The sequence below is a fragment of the Lepus europaeus genome, chromosome 11 (genome assembly GCF_033115175.1).
Source record: "Lepus europaeus isolate LE1 chromosome 11, mLepTim1.pri, whole genome shotgun sequence".
Taxonomy (NCBI): domain Eukaryota; kingdom Metazoa; phylum Chordata; class Mammalia; order Lagomorpha; family Leporidae; genus Lepus; species Lepus europaeus.
Genome location: NC_084837.1, coordinates 18,116,505 through 18,141,461, shown reverse-complemented (window position 1 = coordinate 18,141,461; position 24,957 = coordinate 18,116,505). Strand labels below are relative to the sequence as shown.

The following is a 24,957-nucleotide window of genomic DNA, read 5'->3' as shown; positions in this document are numbered from 1 at the left end:
GTTTTAACAATTGTTTATACTCCGCAAAGGACTTGGAAAACAGTGTGGGCGAACTGAGTGAAGGGCAGCGGCCCAGGCTGCCAGCAGCTGCGGAGAACATCTTGCTGGGACGTGCTGTGCGTGTTCCGCAGCCTGGTACCCATGCGGAGTGTTTGCAACAACAGTGGGATCCTAAGCCATCATCTCAGCAGCTGGGCACAGTTTCAGGTATACACCAAATACTGTTTTTGATACATCCTCTGTTAGAATATTCACTTTACATCCCATCACACTTTTCTTTGAACTGTTTCCATACTGAGTGTTTTATTTTATAATCTACAGTATATTCCTAATCTAAATTGAGAAAAGTATAACTCTTTACAGATGGGGCTTGCAAATTTCTTTATTAAAAGAAATGTTTATAAATGAAAAGTTTTCCTGTGATAGATATATGGCAGCACTTCCCGAAATGTGATTCTTGTATCAGTGCTTGCATGTGAACCACAGGATAGGACATCAGATTATTCTGATAATATGAATATGTAGACTTAACATTTTTTAATAGTAATGGATTTATTTTAATGTTTGCTACAAAAGTACAGATAGCCCAACAAAACTGTAACATGAGAGATCTTCTTGTTTAGGATATTGTTCAATCAGATGATACTGAAGGAATTCACTCCTGGGGCCGGCGCTGTGGCTCACTAGGTTAATCCTCTGCCTGCGGTGCCGGCACCCCATATGGGCGGCTTCTAGTCCTGGTTGCTCCTCTTCCAGTCCAGCTCTCTGCTGTGGCCCGGGAGGGCAGTGGAGGATGGCCCAAGTCCTTGGGCTCTGCACCCGCATGGGAGACCAGGAAGAAGCACCTGCAGCGGCCATTTGTGGGATGAACCACAGAAGGAAGACCTTTCTCTTTGTCTCTCTCTCTCTCACTGTCTATAACTCTACCTGTCAAATAAATAAATAAATAAAAAATAAAATTATCCCTTTGGTCAAAGAAGGAGGTACTTAAAAAAAAAAAAAAAAAGAAAGAAAAGAAATTCACTCTTTATGTTGTATGAATATTAGACACAGTGTTCAATGTACCCAGGACTATTTTAGAACTTAACTAACTAGGCCGGCGCTGCGGCTCACTAGGCTAATCCTCCGCCTTGCGGCGCCGGCACACCAGGTTCTAGTCCCGGTCGGGGCACCGATCCTGTCCCGGTTGCCCCTCTTCCAGGCCAGCTCTCTGCTGTGGCCAGGGAGTGCAGTGGAGGATGGCCCAAGTCCTTGGGTCCTGCACCCCATGGGAGACCAGGAGAAGCACCTGGCTCCTGCCATCGGAATAGCGCGGTGCGCCGGCCGCAGCGCGCTACCACGGCGGCCATTGGAGGGTGAACCAACGGCAAAAGGAAGACCTTTCTCTCTGTCTCTCTCTCACTGTCCACTCTGCCTGTCAAAAATAAAATAAAATAAAATAAAAAAAAAGAACTTAACTAACTAAACTTTCTGCTGTTTAGAAATAGAAACAAAGATAAGGTAGAGAAAACTAACCACCAGCATACCTTGATTCTCATTATGTGATTCTAGTTATCTCTGGCAGCTTTATTCTATTAAGTCACCACAAACATAGTAACAAATATTGAACTATTTCTCCAAGAGGAAATACAGGGTTAAGTGCCTGCTAGTTTGTAGTCATGAATGTTTGTAACTGATAATTACATAACTTGGTTTTAAGTGTGTTTCAGTATAGTTTTAGTGGCTTACACATTATTTTTTTCAAAATTTATTTATTTGGAACTTTGAGAAAGAATCTTCCATCTGTTGGTTCATTCCCTGAATGCTCTCAACAACCAGGGCTGGGCCAGACTGAAACTGGGAGCTGGGAACTCAATCTAGTTCTGCATGGGTAGCAGGGATCCAAACGACTTGAGCCATTACCTGCTGCCTTCTAGGATATGCATTAGCATTAAGCTAGAGTCAGAAGTGGAACCAGGGGGCCAGCGTTGTGGCCCGCAGCGCCAGAATCCCAAATGGGTGCCAGTTCTAGTCCCGACTGCTCCTCTTCCGATCCAGCTCTCTGGTATGGCCTGGGAAAGCAGTAGAAGGTGGCCCAAGTGCTTGGGCTCCTGCACCCACTTGGGAGAACTGGAGGAAGCTCCTGCCTTGGCTTAAGATTCGCCCAGCTCCATTTGGGGAGTGAACTAACGGATGGAAGACCTTTTTCTCTGTCTCTTCTTCCTCTCTTTCTCTTTGTAACTCTGCTTCTCAAATAAATAAAACAAAACAACAACAACAAAGAAACCAAACACCCCCTCCAACACACACACACAAATTCCATCCTACTCTCTTAAAAAAAAAAAGTGGAATCAGGACTCAAACCCCGGTACTCTGCTGTAGAATGCAGGTATTCAAGTGGCATTTTAATTGCCTCACCAGACACCTGCTCCTGTGTTTCTATTTAGAGGCATGTTATTTAATATATATTGTTGATTCATTGATCTTGAACTCACAACCAACAACACTATGCTTGGGAGCCACTTTAAACAGTGAAATTATCAAAAATAGGAACAGTGAAAATTGTGGCATGAAATATACCATGGAAATGTCACTTTTTTATAGTGTAAAAACTAAAATAAGAAAGCAGAGTGGCCGGCGCTGTGGCTCAACAGGCTAATCCTCCGCCTGCGGCGCTAGCACACCAGGTTCTAGTCCCGGTTGGGGCGCCAGATTCTGTCCCGGTTGCCCCTCTTCCAGGCCAGCTCTCTGCTGTGGCCCGGGAGTGCAGTGGAGGATGGCCCAAGTGGTTGGGCCCGGTTGGGGCGCCGGATTCTGTCCCAGGTGCCCCTCCTCCAGGCCAGCTCTCTGCTGTGGCCCAAGTCCTTGGGCCCTGCACCCACATGAGAGACCAGGAGAAGCACCTGGCTCCTGGCTTCGGATCAGCGCGATGTGCTGGCCGTAGTGCGCTGGCCGCGGTGGCCATTGGAGGGTGAACAAACAGAAAAGGAAGAACTTTCTCTCAGTCTCTCTCTCTCTCACTGTCCACTCTGCCTGTCAAAAAAAAAAAAAAAAAAAAAAGCAGAGTGTCTTTCTCTTCAGCCTCAGCTGAGAAATTGCACATCACGTGATTCAAATTTTTTACCACTCTACCCATGTCCAAGAATTACGATGTGGGTACTTTGAGTATTACTTTTGGGGTTACAAATAAATTTTAGCGAGTAGGTAAATTTGCAGATCCATAATTTACAAGTTAATGAGGATCAACTATATTTTCATTACTGATTTTTCCATGCTTATAGCTTTATTCTCTTAGGTGAAAAAACACTTCTGTAGGCCTAAAGTTAGAAAAATTGTGATACATATTTAGAGGGTTGGTATTATTAATATCATTCAGAATTGAGAGAAATCCAAGACTGAATTATCTATGATAATAAATACAAAAATTGGTTTTACTTTTTATTTTTCCCACATAGGGAGATTTCAACTTAGTTAGATTTAAATGGCATAGAGTGTAACAAGTGTCTATCAGCTACTTCATTGAAATGCAGTGAAATGGAACAGCCACAAGATGGCTCCCACAGATCACTGGAGAGTCAGTAGGTACTTGGGAGCCACTAGGTACGTGCTGAATTGTTATAGAACAAATCTATGAGGATATAGGCTACACAGTCTTCATTATAGTGCCTTGCAGGCTACCTGTGGTACAGAACACTTTAAATAATAAGCACATTATAGTTATTTGTTTAATTTAATTAAAAAATAAGTACTGTAGTATAACATAAGGTGAATGTGGTAGTAGCGTAGACTAAGGGTTTGGGATTTTAGAGTTTCAGAAATGGGTTTGCATCCCAGCATGGTGTATCACTGATTAAGTAACTTAATGTTTATAAACCCAAGTTTTTTCATTTACTGTGTGAGATTATTAGTTATTAGTTGTCTAATAACCCCAAAATTTAGCAGCTGAAGGCAGCAAACATTTATTATCTCGCACATCTCTAGAAGTCATGAATCAGGTAGCAGCTTAAGACTCTCTGAGTCTTGAACTCTTCTCCTAAGATTGCAGTCATGTAGCTGGCTGGGACAGATCATCTGAAGGCTTGACCTTGGAGGAGTCACTGTCTTAGCTCACTCACGGGTCTGAAGGCAAGAGGCCTCACTTCCTCGCTGAATGAACCTCTCTGTAGGGGCATTCATGACGTTGTAAGAGACTTCTGCCAGAGAAGCTGGTGTGAGAAAGTGAGCAGCCTAGATGGAAACCCTGATGTCTTTGATAAACTCATTTCCAAAGTGATAAGCTATCTCTCTTGTCATTTTCTATTTGTAACACACCAATCCTGGAACAGTATAAGAAGGCACTACAAAAAGGTGTGAATATGAGGAGGCAGAGACTACTGGAGACTATCTTAGATGCAATGATATTTACCTCTTGCAGTTACTAGGCATAGTAAGTAACAACACACGTGAAGTAGTTACCACAGTGTATGCACTTGTAAATGTTGTTCTCTTTAATAATGCTGGGAGTATATAAAAGTACCATCTCACATGTGCTTAACAGAACCAGAGGTTGCTGAAAAGTTTGCTGAAAAGGACTGAGCCCATAGAGAACTAATTTTTCCTCTCCTTTAAATTAAGACTTTCTGCTGGTGGCTAGTATCATGCCTTTTATCTTGATTTTTTTTTCCAGTTTTGCAATCATTTATTTTCTACATTAAGAAAAATACTCAAAAGAGCACTGTGTGGGTGCGAAGAGACCCAGGTTCAAGTCCTGCTGCCACTGATTGGGGTGTTGGCAGGCCACAGGGCTATTCATGTTTTAGTTCCCTCATCTGTGAAATAAAACATTTGCATCAAATGATTTTTTTTACCCATAAATCTTTTACTTAAGGTATGCAAACCTCATACATTTCTTAAATACAACTTTAGGAAATATAGTGATTCTTCCCACCATACCTGCCTTCTCACCTCCACTCCCAACCCTCTTCTCCTCCCTCGCCCCTTCCCAGTCCCATTCTCCATTAAGATTCATTTTCAATTAACTTTATACATTAATGACCAGCTTTGCAAATAATATAGTTTGCAACTAATTTCTCCCATTCTGTCAATTGCCTCTTCACTTTCCTGAGTGTTTATTTTGCCATACAGAAGCTTCTTAATTTGATGTTATCCCATTTGTTAATTTTGGCCTTGACTGCCTGTGCCTCTGGGGTCTTTTCCAAGAACACTTTGCCTGTGCAGAGTTTCCCCAAAATTCTCTAATAATTTGATGGTGTCAGGTCTTACATTTAGATTTTGATCCATTTTGAGTAGATTTTTGTGAAAGGTGTAAGGTACGGGTCTTGCTTCATACTTCTGCATGTGGAAATCCAGTTTTCCCAGCACCATTTGTTGAACAGACTGTCCTTGCTCCAAGTATTGGTTTTAGCTCCTTGGTCAAATATTAGTTGGTTGTATATGCTTGGATTGATTTCTAGCATTTCTATTTTTTAAAAAAAAAGATTTATTGAATTATTTGAAAGTCAGGATTATAGAGAGGCAGAGGCAGAGGCAGAGAGAGAGAGAGAGATCGATCTTCCTTTCACTGGTTCACTGCGCAGTTGGCTACAACGGCTGGAGTTGAGCCAGTCCAAAGCAGAGAGCTGGATTGGAAGTGGAGCATCCGGGCCTCAAAATGGCACCCATATGGGATGCCAGCATTGCAGGCAACAGCTTTACCTGCTATGCCACAGTGCTGGCCCGGAGTTTCTATTCTGTTCAATTTGTCTATCTGTTTTTGTACCAGTACTGTTTTGATTAAAACTGCTTTGTAGTATGTCTTGAAATCTGGTATTGTGATTTCTCTGACTTTGTTTTTGTTGTATAAAATTGTTTTAGCTATTCGAGGTCTCCTGTGTTTCCATATGAATTTCAGCATCATTTCTTCTGTATCTGAGAAGAATGTCTTTTGTATTTTGATTGGTATCACATTGAATCTGTAAATTGCTTTTGGTAGTATGGACATTTTGATGATATTGATTTTTCCAAACCATGAACATGGAAAATTTTTCTATTTTTTGTATCTTCTTTTTTTTCTTTAATGTTTTGTAATTCTCATTGTAGAGATCTTTGACTTCATTGGTTAAATTTATTCCAAAGTATTTGAATTTTTTTGGAGCTATTGTGAATGGGATTGATCTTAGAAGTTTTTTTCTCAGCCATGGCATTGTCTGTGTATAAAAAGGCTGTTGATTTTTATGTACTGATTTTATATCCTGCTACTTTACCAAATTCTTCTATGAGTTCCGTTAGTCTCTTAGTGGAGTCTTTTGGATCCCCTTTATGTAGAATCATGTCATCTGTAAAAAGGGATCGTTTGACTTCCTTTTTCCCATTTTATCTCTTTGATTTCTTTTTCTTGCCTAATGGCTCTGAGTAAAACTTCCAGGACTGTATTGAGTACCCCTGGTGAGAGTGGGCATCCTTGTCTGGTTCTGGATCTTAGTGTGAATGCTTCCAACTTTTCCCCATTCAATAGGATGCTGGCCATGGGTTTGTCATAAATTACATTGGTGTGTTATGGAATATTCCTTCTATACACCATTTGCTTAGAGTTTTCATCATGAAGTGATGTTGTATTTTATCAAATGCTTTCTCTGCACCTATTGAGATAATCATGCAGGTTTTTAAAAAATATTTATTTATTTATTTGAAAGTCAGAGTTACACAGAGAGAGGAGAGGCAGAGAGAGAGAGAGAGAGAGAGAGAGAGAGGTCCTCCATCGGCTGGTTCACTCCCCAATTGGCCACAATGGCCGGAGCCACACTCATCTGAAGCCAGGAGCCAGGAGCTTCCTCTGGGTCTCCCATGTAGGTGCAAGGGCCCAAGGACTTGGGCCATCTTCCACTGCTTTCCCAGGCCTTAGTAGAGAGCTGGATCAGAAGTAGAACAGCCAGGTCTCGAACCAGCGCCCATATGGGATGCTGGCACTTCCAGCCAGGCTGTTAACCCGCCATACCACAGTACTGGCCCCTGTTCTGCAGTTTGTTAATGTGATGTATCACACTGATTGATTTGAGAATGTTGAACCATCCGTGCATACAAGGAGTAAATTCCACTTGGTCCGGGTTAATGATCTTTTTGATGTGTTGTTGGGTTTCATTGGCTAGAATTTTCTTGAGGATTTTTGTGTCTATGTTCATCAGGGAAATTGGTCTGAAGTTCTCTTTCTCTGTTGCATCTTTTCTGGGATTAGGAATTAAGTGGTCTGGCTTCATAGAAAGATTCTGGGAGGATTCCCTCCCTTTCATTTGTTTTGAATAACTTGAGAAGTATTGGAGTTAGTTCTTTAAATATCTGGTAGGATACAACAGTGAAGCCATCAGGTCCTGGGCTTTGCTTTGTTGGGAGGGCCTTTTACTGATTCAATTTCATCTTTTTTTAAAAAAAGATTTATTTATTTATTTGAAAGTCAGAATTACACAGAGAGAGGAGAGGCAGAGAGAGAGAGAAAGCGAGGTCTTCCATCCGATGGTTTACTCTCCAATTGGCCGCAATGTCCGAAGATGCACTGATCCGAAGCCAAGAGCCAGGAGCTTCTTCCAGATCTCCTGCGCGGGTACAGGGGCCCAAGTACTTGGGCCATCTTCTACTGCTTTCCCAGGCCATAGCAGAGAGCTGGATTGGAAGAGGAGCAGCCTGAACTAGAACCGGTGCCCATATGGGTTGCCAGCGCTTCAGGCCAGGGCTTTAACCCGCTGCGTCACGGTGCCGGCCCAAATTTCCATCTTGATAATGGGTCTGTTTAGGTTTTCTATGTATTCATGGCCAAATTTAGGTAGGTTGTATATGTCCAGGAATCTATCCATTTCTTCTAGGTTTCCTAGTTTGTTAGTATACAGCTCTTTATAGTAATTTCTGATAATTCTTTTTAATTCTATGGTGACTTTGTTATATTTGCTTTTTCATCTCTAATTTTATTGATTGGGTCTTCTCTCTCCTTTTTTGATTAGTTGGGTCAATGATGTGTCAATTCTATTTATTTTTTCAAAAAATCAGCTCTTTGTTTTACTGAACTTTTGTATTTTCTTGTTTCAATTTTGTTGATTTCTTTTCCAATTTTAATTATTTCCTTTCTTCTACAAATTTTTAGTTTGGTTTGCTGTTGTTTTTCTAGATACTTGAGATGCATTGATAGCTCATTTACTTGGTGCCTTTCCAGTTTCTTGATGTAGGCTCCAATTGGTATAAACTTTCCTCTTAACATTGCTTTTGCTGTATCCCATATGTATTGATATATTATATTGTTGTCTTCATTTGTTTCCAGAAATTTTTTGATTTCTCCTATGACCCACTATTCATTTCCTTGCTGATTTTCTGTCTGGTTGATCTGTCCATTGCTGAAAGTGGGTTATTGATGTCCCCCATTACTATTGTATTGGAGACTATGTCTCCCTTTAGATCCCTTAATATTTCTTTTAAATAGCCAAGTGCCCTGTAATTAGGTGCATATACATTAACAATAGTCAGATCTTCCTATTAAATTGATCCCTTAATAATTACATAGTGCCTTTCTTTGTCTCTTTTAACAATTTTTTGTTAAAGTCTATTCTGTCTGATATTAGGATGGCTACATCAGCTCTTTTTTTGCTATCAATTGGCATAGAATATCTTTTTCCATCCTTTCAATTTCAGTCTGCATGTGTCTTTGTTGGTGAGATGTGTTTCTTCTAGGCAGCAATTAGATGGGTTTTGTTTTTTAATCCATTCAGCCAGTGTGTATCTTTTAACTGGAGAATTGAGGCCATTTGCATTCAAGGTGACTGTTAATAAGTAATGAATGACTTTGCCCTGCCATATTTTCATAAATATTTCTATTGTTTACTTGGATTTCTTTTGTAGTTTTACTGAGAGATTTCCTTCCTTTACCTTCTTTCATAGTGATGACCATGTTTATGTGTGCAGCACATTGTTAAGCATCTTCTGCAGGGCTGGATGGGTGGTGACAAATTCTTTCAATTTTTCTTTGCCATGGAGAGTCTTTATTTCACCTTCTTTCATAAATGAGAGCTTTGCAGGGTATAGTATTCTTGGTTGACAGTTCTTTTCTCTTGGGACTTGGAATATATTTCTTTTTTCTCTCCTATCCTGTAGGATTTCTGATGAGCAGTCTGATGTGAGTCTAACTGTAGAGCCTCTGAAAGTAATCTGGCATTTCTCTTGTGCACATTTTAGAATCTTTTCTTTATGTTTTACTCTGGAGAGTTTGATTACAATGTGTTGTGGTGAAGGTCTTTTCTCGTGTCTATTAGGAGTTCTGTGTGCTTCCTCTACCTGAATGTCCCTTTCCATCTCCCAATTAGAGAAGTTTTCTGTTATTATTTCACTTAAACAGCCTTCTAATCCTTTCTCTCTTTCCATGCCTTCAGGAATTCCTAGAACCCATATGTTGGATCATTTGATAGTATCCTATAGATTACCAATAGTGTTTTTAGTATTCTAGTTTCTTCTTCTTGTGTTTGGTCTGACTGTATAATTTTCTGTGCTCTGTCTTCCAAGTTGGATAGTCTTTCTTCTGCTTCACTGATTCTGTTATTAAGGCTTTCCAGTGCATTTTTTTATTCTGTTGAATTCTTAATTTCCAAGATTTCATTTTGATTTCTCTTTAACATCTCAATTTTGTTGGATAATTTTTCTTTCATGTTTTGTATGGATTTCATTAGTTCATGTATTTGTTTCTGATTATTTTAAGTAATCCTAGGATCAATTTTTTGAATTCTATTTCTGGCATTTCTTTAGTCTCATCATCTTCACAGTCTAGTATTGAAGTGTTGTGTTCTTTTGGGGGCATCATGTTGTTTTCCTTATTCTTGTTTCTTGAATTGGTACATTTGTTATTTGGCATTTGTGGAGATACTCGGTTTCTTCTTTGTTTTTTCTCTGTGGTGGCTTTTATCTTTGACTATGTCTGTGTGGATTAGTGGAGTGTCTGCTTTCAGGGAATACCTAGAGGTATGTGTTGGGTATGGTGAAGGAATTCTGTTCAGTGCTTCAGGGTGAAGGGCATGTCTGAGGGGACACACCAGGTTTGGCATGGTACATCTCTTTTTTTTTTGTTGTTATCAGCTTGGAGGTTTGTTTTTGTCTGTTGGCATATACTCAGCTGAGCTCCTCTCCTCAAAGGAGACCAGTGCCTGAGGGTTAACCCCAGTGGGTTAATATTTGTCCACTCAGTCCCAAGGACCACACAAAGGGTCTGTGCAGTCCTCAGTGTAAGCTCAGATTCCCCAGCATTGTCCCTACATGTGTAACCATGGAGCCCTGATTGTGTGGAACCTCCCAGCCACACCCTACGTTCTCCCATGCAGCCTCAGTGTTTCACAGCCCCAGCACACAGTCCTCCCATGGTCAGGAACACTCAACCCCCTGTCTGTTTTCCCTACCAGACTCAGGAATCTCCTCTTGGCTGGTTGCTGGGTGCAGACGCAAGCTGGCACTGCTGTTAGGTATGCCCCAAATGGCACCTACTCTCTATCAGCCTGTTACAGGATCCCATTGCAGGGTTATTGGAGAGAGAGAGAGACAATGTGCCTCCCCTTCGTTTTCTTCTCCTCTAGTTTGGCGGGTACACTATCCCACAAGGGGCTCCCAGCTGGGTTCCCTCTAGGCTCTTCCTACCAAATTTTCACCAGTGGCGTGGGCTGCTGCAGCATGGGTCTCACCTCACTCCAGCACTGATGTGGAGGCTCTCAGCTGCTGGGGTCCTGAGTTGGGCGTGTCCTCACCTTCCACCTAGGTCCACTGTGTCCTTCTAATTTGCATAGCGTTCCTCTCCGATTTTCTCCCTAACTTTCCTGAGACTACATTCTTTCCACTTTTTTAAAAATATCTTCTCCTAGATTAGAGCAGCAAGCTCCATCCCTACTCTGCCATCTTAATACAATAGCTTATTTTCAGGAAGTTTCATTTTGTAACCTGTAGTTCCTACTGCTGTCTCCATTTTGGAGGCTCTCAGATTGGGTCGAGTAACAACAAAATGCAACATTGGTTTGGAAGAGTTGTCTTGGTAACCTGAAATGTAAGCTGGTACTTTGAGCAAATTGTGAGGACTCTGGACTATACTACTAATCACAGCTCTTCATTCACTCAGAAAGCCTACACTGAATACTTCTGTGTACCTGGTTGTATGTTAATGCCCTATGTGGGTGCTTGAGATTCCAAGATGATAGACATCTCTCAAAGAAGTTACAAATTAGTGTGGGAAAAAATTAAAGAAAATAACAGTTATAATAATGAGTGAATGTAAAAGAGTGGGGATTGCTGTGGGAGTGTGGAGGAGGAACTCAGCCTACACTGGGAGCTCAGGAAAGGTTTCCCATAAGAGCCATGATATTGAATCTTAAAGGAATTGACCAGGTGGTGAAATAGGATGAGAACACTCCAGTTTGCTCATTCACTTACTCAGTAGACGTGTTTTGAATGCCTACTATGCTCGGAGCCTCTGCTAGGTGGTAGGAATATGGAATCTGGCAAACGCTGTCTGCAGTGTGTTTTTTCTCTCTTGTAGAAGTAGCAGATGAGAAGGCAAACACATGTTATAGTTACTGTGGTTGTTATGAACAGGCCCGGGTAGGATGAGGCTATCTACTGATTGTAGCTAGAGAGGACGTTCCGCACAGAATTCATTGATGAAGGGAGTCTTACTTGAAGTAGTCCTGACTTCCAGATATCCTTGCGTGTGGTAAGTGAGGAGGAGTCTCCTGGCAGAACATGCAGTGAGATAGGGACAGAGTCAGGAAACAGCAAGGTGTAATCGGGAAGACCAAGGATGGTGGCAATTATAGTCGAGGATTATTACATCGTAAACTGCAATTGCAGCAGTGAATGAAACCAGGTCATGAAAAACCCTGCATGATATGTAAAGGTGCTTGGGATCTACTTTCAGACAGAGGATCCATTTAAACACAAAAAAGGAAGTAAAGCAGTCTTACCCTATTCATGTGGGAAATTCAGTCTTTGATTTCTATCTTCTGTCGTGTGAGATCCATGAATCCATTAAGGGTTGTAAGTAAATGAGTCAAATGGTCTCATTTACATTTATTTAACAAGGATCCTCATCTGAGTTACAATACAATAGATCAGTTAGATTGACACTAGAGGCAAGGGGGCTGATTAGACATCTATCCTGGTAAGCTGGGGAGACATTATTTAGCAGGGAGGATATGAAAAGACAGAGTGAAGTGATAGTTGAGGAGAGTGGATGGGAGTTTGACGGTGAGAATTGCATAACAAGGAGAGGTCTAAAACATTCCCCAGGTTTCTGGCTAAGAAGGTTAGATGGTCATTCCACTTACTGAGGGGGAATTTGGAGCAAGGACAGAATTAAGGGGAAATAGGATAAGTGTGCCTTCTGTTTCAGCATTATTCAAGAATAGTTTATGGAAAAATGGAATTAAAAAATTTTGGGCCAGTGCCGTGGCTCAACAGGCTAATCCTCCGCCTTGTGGTGCTGGCACAAAGTGTAAAATACTGTTTCAATACTAGTTATAGCATTAATTCACATTGTACAACACATTAAGGACAGAGATCCTACATGAGAAGTAAATGCACAGTGACTCCTGTTGTTGACTTAACAAATTGACACTCTGGTTTATGGTGTCAGTAATCCCCCTAGGCTCTTGTCATGAGTTGCCAAGGCTATGGAAGCATTTTGAGTTTGCCAACTCTGATCTTATTTAAACGAGGTCATAGTCAAAGTGGAAGTTCTCTCCTCCCTTCAGAGAAAGGTACCTCCTTCTTTGATGGCCCTGTTCTTTCCACTGGGATCTCACTCACAGAGATCTTTCATTTAGGTGTTTTTTTTTTTTTTTTTTTTTTGCCAGAGTGTCTTGGCTTTCCATGCCTAAAATACTCTCATGGGCTCTTCAGCCAGAAACAGACTTCCTTTAAATTGAAAATATCTATTATGTCTTTAACATATTATTTCATTTAAAATAGTTTATGTATAACTGTTTTTTTAAAGATTTATTTATTTATTTGAAAGGAAGAGTTGCAGAGAGGCAGACGCAGAGGCAGAGAGAGAGAGATCTTCCATCTGCTGGTTCACTCCCCAAATGACCACAATGGCCAGAGCTGTGCCAATCCAAAGCCAGGAGCTAAGAGCTGCCTCCAGGTCTCCCAAGTGGGTGCAGGGACCCAAGGACTTGGGCCATCTTTTACTGCTTCTCCAGGTCATAGCAGAGAGCTGGATCCAAAGTAGAGTAGCCGGGTCTTGAACTGGTGCCCATATGGTGCCCATGGTGCCCATGGTGCAGGCAGTGGCCAGAGTGCCGGCCCCCTATGTATAACTCTTTATGTCTTTTTCCATTGATTAAAGTGAGATACATAAACGCTTATATTTAAAAGGTGTTCATTGATTAGGAAAACCAATTTTTCTCAAATATTTTAGCAAAAATGTAAAATCAAGAGCAGTGACGAGGGGTTGGAAATTCAAGTTTTCATTCCTCTTTGCCTCTTACTAGCCCTTTGATTTTTGGATAGTAGTTAACTTCTCTGAACCTTGGATTTGTCAGTTCAATTGGTTGTAACACTATCTGACCTGCATACCTTACAGAGTTATTATGAGGTTCCAATTGAATGAAATGAGAAAATATATATGAAAGTGCTTAGAGTGTAAAGTATCTGATGGGCATGTGGTACAGTGGTTCAGTACTAGTTGGGACACCTGCATCCCGCAGCAGAGTTCCTCACTCAGGTCCTGGCTGTGCTTCCAGTCCTGCTTCCTGCTGATGTGCACTCCGGAGGCAACCTTGATGGCTCAAGTAGTTGGGTCCCTTTGACCCACATGGGAGACCCTGACTGAGTTCCTGGCCCTGCCCTGCCTGTTGTGGGTATTTGGGGAATTGAAGCAGCAAGTGGAAGATCTGTCTCGCTGTCTTCCAAATTCTAAAGAAATAGAGTATGATGTATAATACATGTAAGCAGTGATACTATTAGATACGTAGATATTTCTGCTCCACTATTTTATTTTTATTGATTTGCCTGAGATGCCATTTAGATGAATGTAAAAGGAGCTTGATCATTTAAAGATAAATATCTACAGGACAGAGTTCAGCAATACCATCAGTTCCTACCAAGGAAATCACCCTGTCCTTTTTTAAAAAAAAAAATTCATTTTTTATTTGAGAAAGAAAGAGCTCCCATTCATGAGTTCACTCCCCAAAGGCTACTCTGATATGGTTGCGAGTGTCCCAAGTGGTGGTTTAACCACTGGTCCAAACACCAGCCACTGCCCTTTGTTTTAAGGTTACGTTTTAGATAGAAGTTCTGTTAAGTCCTAGTGATTGAAAAGGTAAGTAGGATGTTAACAGTGATGTGTGGGAAGGGGCATGGGGATAGACTCATGGGCAACTTGTTGACTGTGGAACCCTTACTGAGAATATTCTGTGGATTTGTTTGAACATAGGTACTTTTTGCATTCTCTATGAGCTTTGGTTTCAATTGCAGTAAAGGATTGGTACTAGGTGTTTTACCAGATTTGGGGTTGAAGTACGTTGCCATTTCTAATTCAGCAGATGGGAAATATTTGTAGTTTTAGTCAATTAATTGGTTTTTTTTCTAGAATAACATTAACAATTTATTTTAACCTTTTGTCTACACTTGATAACAGGTAGTGTTTGTGAAGGTTCCTGTGCTAGTCATGGTCCGATGAGTTTGGGAGAATTGGAGTTGCAGCCAATCTCTAACGTTGTAGTTCCCACAACACTTCTGACTGTTAAAGAAAATGTTGGTAATTTACCAAAAACAGCTGAAGATTTTTCTCAGGTACTAAATAAATAGCACTTGTATTTTACAATGAAAATTCCAACAGTCTTGCCTTTGCATTGCACATTGTCAGGAACACTCTGTGGAACCAGATATCTCAAACCAAACCTCCTTTCTTTATTAACTCAAACCCTGGATGTCATTCGTAGCTTGGCCAGGTTATAAGTGTGCCCTTGGACACATTACTTAGCCTCTTCTAAGCCTTAATTTCCTTATGTTTAAATTAAAGATAAGAATAATGACTATTGAAGATTTGGCACATAGTTAGGTATCATTTAAATCCCTGTATGTCTATACTGTACATAGTACATACATCATAGATGCTCAATAATTAAATGTTTATTATGGTAAAATTTTTCCCACAAAAATACAAGAAATTTCATGTTGAATGATGGCAATGGCCTATGCAATCTTTTTTTTTTTTTTCTTTTCTTTTTTTCTTTCTTTCTTTTTTTTTTTTTTTTTTTTTTTTTTTTTTACAGGCAGAGTGGACAGTGAGAGAGAGACAGAGAGAAAGGTCTTCCTTTTGCCGTTGGTTCACCCTCCAATGGCCGCCGCGGCTGGCGCGCTGTGGCAGGCGCACTGCGCTGATCCGATGGCAGGAGCCAGGTGCTTTTCCTGGTCTCCCATGGGGTGCAGGGCCCAAGCACTTGGGCCATCCTCCACTGCACTCCTAGGCCACAGCAGAGAGCTGGCCTGGAAGAGAGGCAACCGGGACAGAATCCGGTGCCCCAACTGGGACTAGACCCTGGTGTGCCGGCACCCCAGGCAGAGGATTAGCCTAGTGAGCCACTGCATTGGCGACCTATGCAATCTTGTATGCTGAAGAAATAGTATAGTTGCTCTCCGTGACATTAATCTAAAAATACTTTGCATTTATGAACTGGAAGTTCATTTGTTTTTATATATTAATTTATTCAGTGTATTCATTGCATAATATTGTGCAGCAGCACTTCATGGTGTTAAAGAGGAAAACAGCAATATATGAGATAAAATTATTTATGAAACACACCATTATTTAGGGTTCAGTATTACCAACCTATGCTCAAACATTAGGAAAAATCAGTTAATAATGAATAAATATTTGTTAATAGCTTCATATATAATATATATTTTTTTAATTTGGCAGACCCTGAGGTAGGCAGAAGTTTTATGGATATGATAACCTAAAGCACTATCTATGAAAGAAAAAATTTAAAGATTGGGCTCATAAAATTAAGAACCGCTGCTCCTGAGAACTCACTGTTGAGGGCAGGTATCTGATGAATCCCATAGCAGAGCTCCTGGGTGCGAGTCAGCTCTGCTCCTGATTCCTGACATCTGCTGATGTGCATCCTGGGTGGCAGCAGGTGATGGCTCAGCTAAGTGGGTCCTTGCCGCACAATGGGAGACCCAGATTAAGATTCCAGCTCCTCGCTTCAGTCTGACCCAGCTCTGATGGTAAACCAGCAGATGGGAGTTCTGTTAGTCTGTCTCTTTGTCTCTTTTTTTCTCAGACTTTCAAAATAGATAGAATAAATAAATAATTTAAAAAACAAAACAAAAACTTATACTGATAAGAGAACAAAAAGACAAACCACAGGCTGGGAGAAAATATTTAGAAATCACATATTTGATCAAAGATTTGTATCCAGAATATATAAGGAACTCAATAGAACTAATATTAAGAAACCAAACAACCCAACTAAAAGATGAACAAAACATTTAGACAGATATTTCACCAAAAGGACATACATGAACAGCAAATAAACACAGAAAAAGATTCTCAACATTACTAGTCGTAAAAAAATACAAATAAAAATCACAGTGAGATAGTCGTACACATCCAATAGGGTACCACTAGGATATCAGGATTTAAAAGACTGACATGCCAAGGGTGTAGAGCAACTGAACTCTTACATGTTGCTTGGAAGTGTAAAATGATGTAAGCACTTTGGGGAAACACTAACAACTTGGGAATTTCTTGAAAAGTAAAATCTATCTGCCATCAAACCTGTGTCATTTTATACCTAGTTTCTCAAGAGACTAAAACATATGTTTGTGGTATGATGTAAGCATGAATATTCAAAGCAAATTTACATTTATAGTAGTCCCAAACTGGAAACACACAACATCCATCAACTGGTAAATTGACAAACTGTGGCATGACATACACAATGTTCAGAAGTAAAATGTGAATTATTGATACATATAATTACATAGATGGTTCTTATAAAATGTTGAGGGAAAGAAGTCAGACCAAAAAAAAAAAAAAAGCATATGCTATGATTCAGTTATTTAAAATTCTGGAAGATGCAAACTATTCTAGTAACAAAAAGTTTCAGTTCTTGCTTACTGATGATGGAGAAAAGGGAGTAAGTACAAAAGGATAGGCAAACTTGAGATTGATATATATGTTCACTGTGGTATGCTGATTGTGGTGATGGTTTCAAGAGCATATAACTATGTCAAAACTTAGCAAGTTGTATACTGAAAAATGTAAAGTTTTATTAACGATCACTAAGACCTCAAGAAGGCTTGCTAAAAGACAGTTTCCTTTAACTGTTGACCTGTTTTAAAATAAAACTATAAAGTGTTACCAGAAAAATGGGCCTCAAAAAATTCTGTTGTTAGATTTCTGTAGCTAATATTTTTCTTTATTTTTTGTAAAAAATTATTTATTTATAAAGCATAGTTACACAGAGAAGAGACAAAGAGAGCCAGGGAGAGAGAAATCATCCATCTGCTGGTTCACTCCCCAAATGGCCTCAACGGCTGGAGCTGGGCCAGACCAAAGCTAGGAGCCAGGAGCTTCTTCTGGGTCTCCCACGTGGGTGCAGGGGCCCAAGGACTAAGGCCTTCGTCTGCAGAAAGCTGGATTAGAAGTGGAGCAGCCGGGACTTGAACCAGTGCCCATATAGAGTGCCTGTGTTGCAGGCGGTGGCTTTACTCACTATGCCATGGTGCCAGCCCCAGTGTAGCTAAGATTTCCATGTGAATTTATTTTCTTTGGTTGGTTAAAATAATAGCACACACTTGTTTAACATACTTACTCTGCTAGATGCTGCTGTTCTATGTACTTTACATATTAAACTCATTTAATATTTCCTTTCAGGTGGAAACCTACAGAGCCAGTGGCTCTAATCCTAAAAGACTAGAGTTAAGGCTAGTTGTTTACCCTTTTTACTTCTCAGGAAAGACAGTGGCATATTTATGTACTTGAAAACAAGTGTTTGAGGCCAGCGCCATGGCTTAACAGGCTAATCTTCCACCTTGCAGCGCTGGCACACCGGGTTCTAGTCCCGGTCGGGGCGCCGGATTCTATCCCGGTTGCCCCTCTTCCAGGCCAGCTCTCTGCTGTGGCCCAGGAAGGCAGTGGAGGATGGCCCAAGTGGTTGGGCCCTGCACCCGCATGGGAGACCAGGAGAAGCACCTGGCTCATGGCTTCGGATCAGCGCAATGTGCCGGCCGTAGCGGCCATTGGAGGGTGAACCAACGGCAAAAAGGAAGATCTTTCTCTGTCTCTCTCTCACTAGCCACACTGAATGTCAAAAAAAAAAAGTGTTTGAGATTCTTCTGCATTGTTTTTATTGATAAGGGTCCAGAGTCCCTGTTACAGTATATCTGATAGCTATTTCTAAGGACTCGTTCATAACAAGAAAGGGAAGAATGAAAATGGCTGAAATCATCACAATTTCTGATATGTGATTATGAACTAGTTTTGTGACTACTCTGAATTTCAGATTTGGCTAGGTTATAGATAAAGAGATTATGGTTTCTTGAATGGCAAATGGAGGATAACAATACCTACTCACATTTGTGAGAATTAAAGGATGTTACTATATATAAAAGCTCTTTAAAAACTGCAGTGCATTATGCAAATTTTCATTTAATACAAAAATGGTTATATGGAAGAGCTTACAGCTGAGTTAAGTTCTTACCTGTTAAATCCATCATGTAAATGTAAATCTAGGATATTTTGTCTTATAAGTGCCTCTGAATTCTCTAATAAAAGTTGGAAAAAATGACTTGAATATTCAAAATCCATATATATTGTCCAAACCTCTATAATTTTTTAATAGTATCTTTCCTTTTGTAATATGTGTATCATCACCGATTTGGTAGAAGTGCTGGTAAATAATGAAATGACAAAAAAGGCAATTAGAAAGCAAGCATATTATTAAAATTTTGTTTGATAAACATACAAGCAATTTGACTACTAAGATTTTTTGAGTATCTTAAACATAATATTATGACTTTGTATCTTGAATTTCATAGTGCCAACAGAAGCAAGACCAGGATGCTAAGCAAGTTGAACACAAGCCAGCACAAAGTCATTTACTATGTGTAAGAGCTGTACTTCCACAACAGCAGGGTAAGACTTGTTTTCAGAAAAGAATATAGTGGTTTGATCTTCAGCTTGTTACTGAGCAAGTATATCATGAGGATTCTTTATTTTTATGTATATCTTATTTTGTCTCTAGGTTTTTTTGTTTTTTTCTCAGACTCCATTCGGGTGAAGAATTTGGTAGTAGGCTATAAATTTGTTCTTTCACCAATAAAACATTTCTAATGAATTTTAAAAATTCTTAGGTAATGTTTTCCTTTAGTCCTACCTTTTGGTTCTTATACAATTGAATGTCAGGATTTTTTTACTTATACATAGATTGAAATCTATTTCATAGTTGTCTGTTTTAAATTATAATATGCTAAACACAGGATAAAAACATGGCTGTTAATGTGCTTTGTAAAGGCTATTTAGTGTTGTGTGGTTATGTTAATGGTAAGTATAACTTTAAAAATAAGCGATTCTCATGTTACATGTTATTATATGAATGAACTTTCTGTTGTTTTTCAAAATTGTGTGGTTGAACTTTAATTCTACAACCAGCATTAAAGCATTCTGATGTCTCTGTGTTTCTATAAGGCTGTTCGTTGGTTTTGTGCTTTGTTTGCTTTCTTGCTTCTTAGTCATCTATGTTTTGTATAACCTATGTTCTGAAATTTGGTGATGGAAAGTAAGATCTCTTCTGTTTAAAAGCTTTCTGTCCATAATCTGGAAAGAACTAGTAGGAGTATTTTGAGCAATGGAATGTTTTTCTTTGCTTTTATCACTGTGATTTTTATTTAATGTTCAAATAATATTTGAGTAAATGCCTATTATTGAATGCCAGTGTAACTGAAAATATGCATTAGATATTTTGGGAAGGACCTCACAGTGGAAGTGCTCAAGAGAGTTATTAGGATTATTCCATATGAATTGAGGTTTAGGTTTTAACTTCCATTTGTTTTCTGTTGCCTCTCTTGCTCCAAATTCTCAGAACATTGCTTTCCTGACCATTTTTTAAGAAACCTAATCATAGTAGTGTTAATATTATGGTTTAGAATCCTAAAAAAACTAGCTTGTAACTCTTATGATGATTTAAAAATTAATCATGGCAGGATAGAGATATGAGCAAAAAAATTCTAAAATAATACTAGGACTTGTCCTTCTACCAAGTGCTGCTAGCACTCCTGATCAATGATAGTTCATTTAATTTAATTTTTTAAAATAGTAATTTCTTAAAATTATATATGGATGTTATTTTCTTGGGGTATATTGTATCTAATAAAACAGTTTTTCTTAACTGGTAGGAAGATATCTTTTGTAAGATATTAAAAGACTGAAAATCTCTCTTTAGGAAAAATGAAAATGTTTTCAGTTTAAGATATATGACTGACCACAGGGTGGCAATAAGTACATTTTTGTTAACTTATAGCAGTGTCATTAAATAATATCCAACTGATGTTTAGTAAGTCAATAAAAATCATAAGAAGATTAAAAGAAACCAGGATGTTAGCTAGTAGGAGAAAGTTTTATTTAGAAAGAGTTTATAACAGTTAGACTTAATATGTTTAAAATTCTTGGCATTTAATTTTACATCAAATACAAAAGTTAGGAGAGCAGACCTATGTCAGTCTGAAGGCAAATAAATACCCAGTAAGATATAAACAGAGCACCTTAAATAGAAGCTAACCCTTTTACTCTATAACTGATACACATCACCATCCTGAATATTTCTTGTATGTTTATCTTGGCGAATTCTAGCATAGTCAGTTATGCGTTTTTCCCCATGAATTGTGTGGAATTTATTTTTTGTCTTTGATGACACTCTGAGGCATTGCTGAAAGTTTCATTGAGTAGCAGAGTCAGAGTGCCAAAATAATCCTCTGGGACTCTTGAGGACTTGGGGTGACCTTGAAAGAATTCAGTCCTGTCTTTCATACACAGAGGGCTTGAAGATAAGCAAATTTACCTATCACAAGGGAATCAGAAGTATGTCATCCTGGCAGATAAATGCTTCTAAGAATACTTAAACCCCAAATTATGCCTATTTCAGAGAGGAGGTGTCATGTATTTTACTTTGAAATGCAAAGTAGCTTAATATGTGTGTATAAAGAAAGCAAGCAGTTTGCTAGCAGTAGCAGCTCTGTCAGCGATCACCTGTTAAAAATGAACTGAAGGTGTGAGTGTAGCAGGAAGCAGGTTCATTCCAGTGCTCTGCCACCAGGAAATCTGTAGAACCCTTGTTCTTTTTTCACCTTTGATTTTTACCTTCATGTTTTAATAAAAGAGGAAATTTAATTGAATATTCTAACAGATGATACCTTTGGAATATAAGAACAAAATCTTTTCATTTATTATTGAACTTATTATGTTCTTGGCTATATAATACTACACTTACCTAATTGTACATACTAATATACCTAACAGTTGGATAGTGAAAACAACTTTAAAAAGTTATATTAGGGGCTGGTGCTGTGGTGTAGCCGGTAGATTCGCCGCCTGCAGTGCCGGCATCCCCTATGGGCACCAGTTCAAGTCCCAGCTGTTCTACTTCCAATCCAGCTCTGTGCTATGGCCTGGGAAAGCCCCAAGTCCTTGGGCCCCCACACCCCATGTGGGAGACCTGGAAGAAGCTGCTGGCTCCTGACTTCAGATTGGCCCAGCTCTAGCCCTTGCAGCCATTTAGGAATGAACCAGTGGATGGAAGACCTCTCTGCCTCTGCCTCTCTGTAACTCTGCCTTTCAAGTAAATAAATAAATCTTTAAAAGTTATATTAGTGAGTCATTTTTATTTTTCCCTTTTTACTGTACAAGTTAACTTGAAAGACTAGTTTTAAATCCATTTATTTGTGATGAACGTAGGAACTTAAATTCTATAAAGTGATATGTTAGAATAGTTCTCTTTTAAAAATATTTTCCTTATTATTTCTCTTACAATTCTAAGACCATCATAATAAGTAATAATCAGAAATTTAATCAATGGGGAAAAATTATTTTTAGTTAAATGATAGGACAGGGTAGGCATTTGGCCTAATAGTGAAGGTGGCTACATCCCCCATTAGAGTACCTGAATTCAGTTCCAGGCTCTGTCGGCACTTGGGAGTGAATCAATAGATGGGAGTTCTCTGTTTGCTTCTCTGTCACTCTTTGTCTCTCTGCCTTTCAAATAAAATGTATATATGGGGGGGGGGGGAGTCAAGGGATGGATAATTCCAACAAAGAAAATCACTGGCTCAGATATTTACATGGAGAATTCTATCAGTTGAGGATGCAACATACAAACTGTGTCAGAAAATAGAAGCGGAGGTTACTCTGATTCTAAAACCAGACAGACAATACCAGAAAAGATTGTAGATCTATAGCCATTACAAACAAAGATAAAAATTCCTCTACAAAATGTTAGCAAACTGAACCCAGCAATTTATTAGAAAGACAGTAAATCAGGACCAAGTGGAAGACTGTTTCCAAGAATGCAGGGTTGGTTCAATAATTCAAAAATCAATGTTGGTAACTGTACTAACAGAATAAGAAGAAAAAGCCCAGGAGACCATCTCAATAGATGCAGAAAAGTCTTTGACAATATTCAACATGCATTCATGATAAAAATTCCCACAAAACCAGGAGTAAAAGGAATCTTTTCAACACATTAAAAGAAATTTACAAGCAATATTACACTTAAATAGTGACAGACTAAATGTTTTTTCAATAAAATTAGAAATAAGGTGATATTGTTTGCTCCTGCTGCTCCTCCTATTCAAAATCATACTGGCCCTTCCAGCCATTGCAATAATAAAGAAATGAAAAACCATACACATTAGAAAGATTTTCACAAGATCTATGTGCTGAAAACAACAAAAACACCTAAAGAAAGACATCAAAGAAGACCTAAATAAATTGAAAGATAGTATAATATTCATAGGTTAGAAAACTCCAGAGTGTCAGTTTTTTTCAAAAATAATCTGTAGAAATGCATTGAAATGCAATCTCATTGAAAATTCTGGAATGAAAATTGACAAGCTGAATCTAAAATTAGTAAAGAATCGCTTCTCGGCCTTTTGGCTAAGATCAAGTGTAGTATCTGTTCTTATCAGTTTAATAAAATTAGTAAAGAAATACCCAGGACCTAAAATTGCCAAAAATATTTTTTTCCAAAAAGTTATTTATTAATTTGAAATATGGAGTTACAGAGAGGCAGAGGCAGGGAGAGAGAGAGAGATTCCATCTACTGGTTCACTCTGCAAATGGCCACAATGGCCAGAGCTGGGCCGATCTGAAGCCTGGAGCCAGGAGCTTCTTCCAAGTCTCCTATGCCAGTGCAGGGGCCAAACTTTTGGGCCATCTTATGCTGCTTTCTCAGGTTATAGCAGAGAGGTGGATGGGAAGTGGAACAGCCGGATCTTGAACTGGTGCCCATATGGGATGCTGACACTGCAATTGATGGCTTTTCCTGCTAAGTCACAGCACCGACCCTGCCAAAATCCTTTTAAAAAGAAAAATTAAAGTTAGAAAGGCTTATACTATATACGCAGTAATCAAGGCAGTGTGGTACTGACATAAAGATTAACAAAGAAGTCAGTGAGGTAGAGAACTCAGGGGCCGGTACTGTGGAGTAGAATGTTAAGTTTCCACCTGGAGTCCTGGCAACCCATATGGTCTCCACTTCAAGCCTCTCATGGACAGGAGCTCCCAGCCACCTCTTAGTTCTCCCAGCAAGAGTCAGGAGTCTCCACTCCGCCTGTTTTTTTTTTTTTTTTTTTTTTTTCAAGATTTATTTTATTTATTTGAAAGATAGTTACAGGGAGAGGCAGAGACAAAGAGGTCTTCCATCCTCTTGTTCACTCCCCAGATGGCCACAATGGCCAGAGCTGTGCTGATTGGAAGCCAGGAGCCAGGAGCCTCCTCCGGGTCTCCCACGTGGGTGCAGAGGCCCAAGGACTTGGGCCATCTTCCATTGCTTTCCCAGGCCACAGAAGACAGCAGCTGGAACTAGAACCAGCGCCCACAAGGGACACCAGCGCTTCAGGCCAGGGCTTTAACCCGCTGTGCCACAGTGCTGGCCCCTTCACTCAGCCTATTGATGGACATGAACACGAGCTGATGTAGCTGTTACATGTGTCCAAAATGGCACCTGCACTATGGGCTTGTTACAGGACTCCATTAAGTGTTCGAAGAGAGAGTAATGTGTTCCTCCTTTTTTTTTTTTTCCTTCTCTAATTTTCCAGGTGCACTATCCCCCATGGGGCTCCAAGCTGGGTTCCCTCTAGACTCTTCCTCCAGCTTTAGTGCCATTGGCTTGGGCTGCTACAGTCTGGTCTCACCTGACTTTCCAATGCTGGTGTGTAGGTTCTCAGCTGCTGGAGTCCTGAGTTGTGGGCGTCCCTGCCCGCCACATGGGTCCACCGTGTCCCTCTAATTTGCGTGGAGCTTCCTCTGCTGTTTTCTCCCTATCTCTTCCCTGAGACTGCACGCTCTCCACTTTTTTTAAACCTATCTTCTCTGGGACTAGAGCACTAAGCTCCCTCCCTGCTCCACCATCTTGGAACTGCATCCATATTCACTTTCACCAACCTTCTCCCACCACCTCCTTTCTGTTCTGAATGTAACAGTCATATGCACTTACTGAAGACTTGCTAGGCACTCTATAGTATTATTTCAATTATTCCTCACAATACCATGTCATTCAGGTAGTTCCATATAAATTTTACAAAAGAGATTAACTAATTTGCCCAAAGCACACTTTTTTTTTTTTTTTTTTTAATTTGACAGGCAGAATTAGACAGTGAGAGAAAAAGACAGAAAGGTCTTCCTTCCGTTGGTTCACTCCCCAAATGGCCGTCACGGCTGGAGTCAAGAGCCAGGTGATTCCTCCTGGTCTCCCATGTGAGTGCAGGACC

General features: G+C 39.7%; 1 protein-coding gene and 1 non-coding gene across 3 annotated transcripts in view; both read left to right on the top strand.

The window, feature by feature from the left end:
* Positions 1–24,957, top strand: part of KIAA0586 (KIAA0586 ortholog) — a 120,919-nt gene that overhangs the window by 68,935 nt on the left and 27,027 nt on the right. For both annotated transcript variants that reach the window (XM_062205043.1, XM_062205044.1), the window contains 3 exons: positions 30–207; positions 14,603–14,757; positions 19,015–19,111. In XM_062205043.1, coding sequence (XP_062061027.1) covers positions 30–207; positions 14,603–14,757; positions 19,015–19,111 — 430 coding nt within the window. The remainder of the gene's footprint in view (positions 1–29; positions 208–14,602; positions 14,758–19,014; positions 19,112–24,957) is intronic.
* On the top strand, positions 23,103–23,290 carry LOC133770824 (U2 spliceosomal RNA). The gene has a single exon (XR_009867506.1). It is a non-coding gene; the product is annotated as a U2 spliceosomal RNA (small nuclear RNA).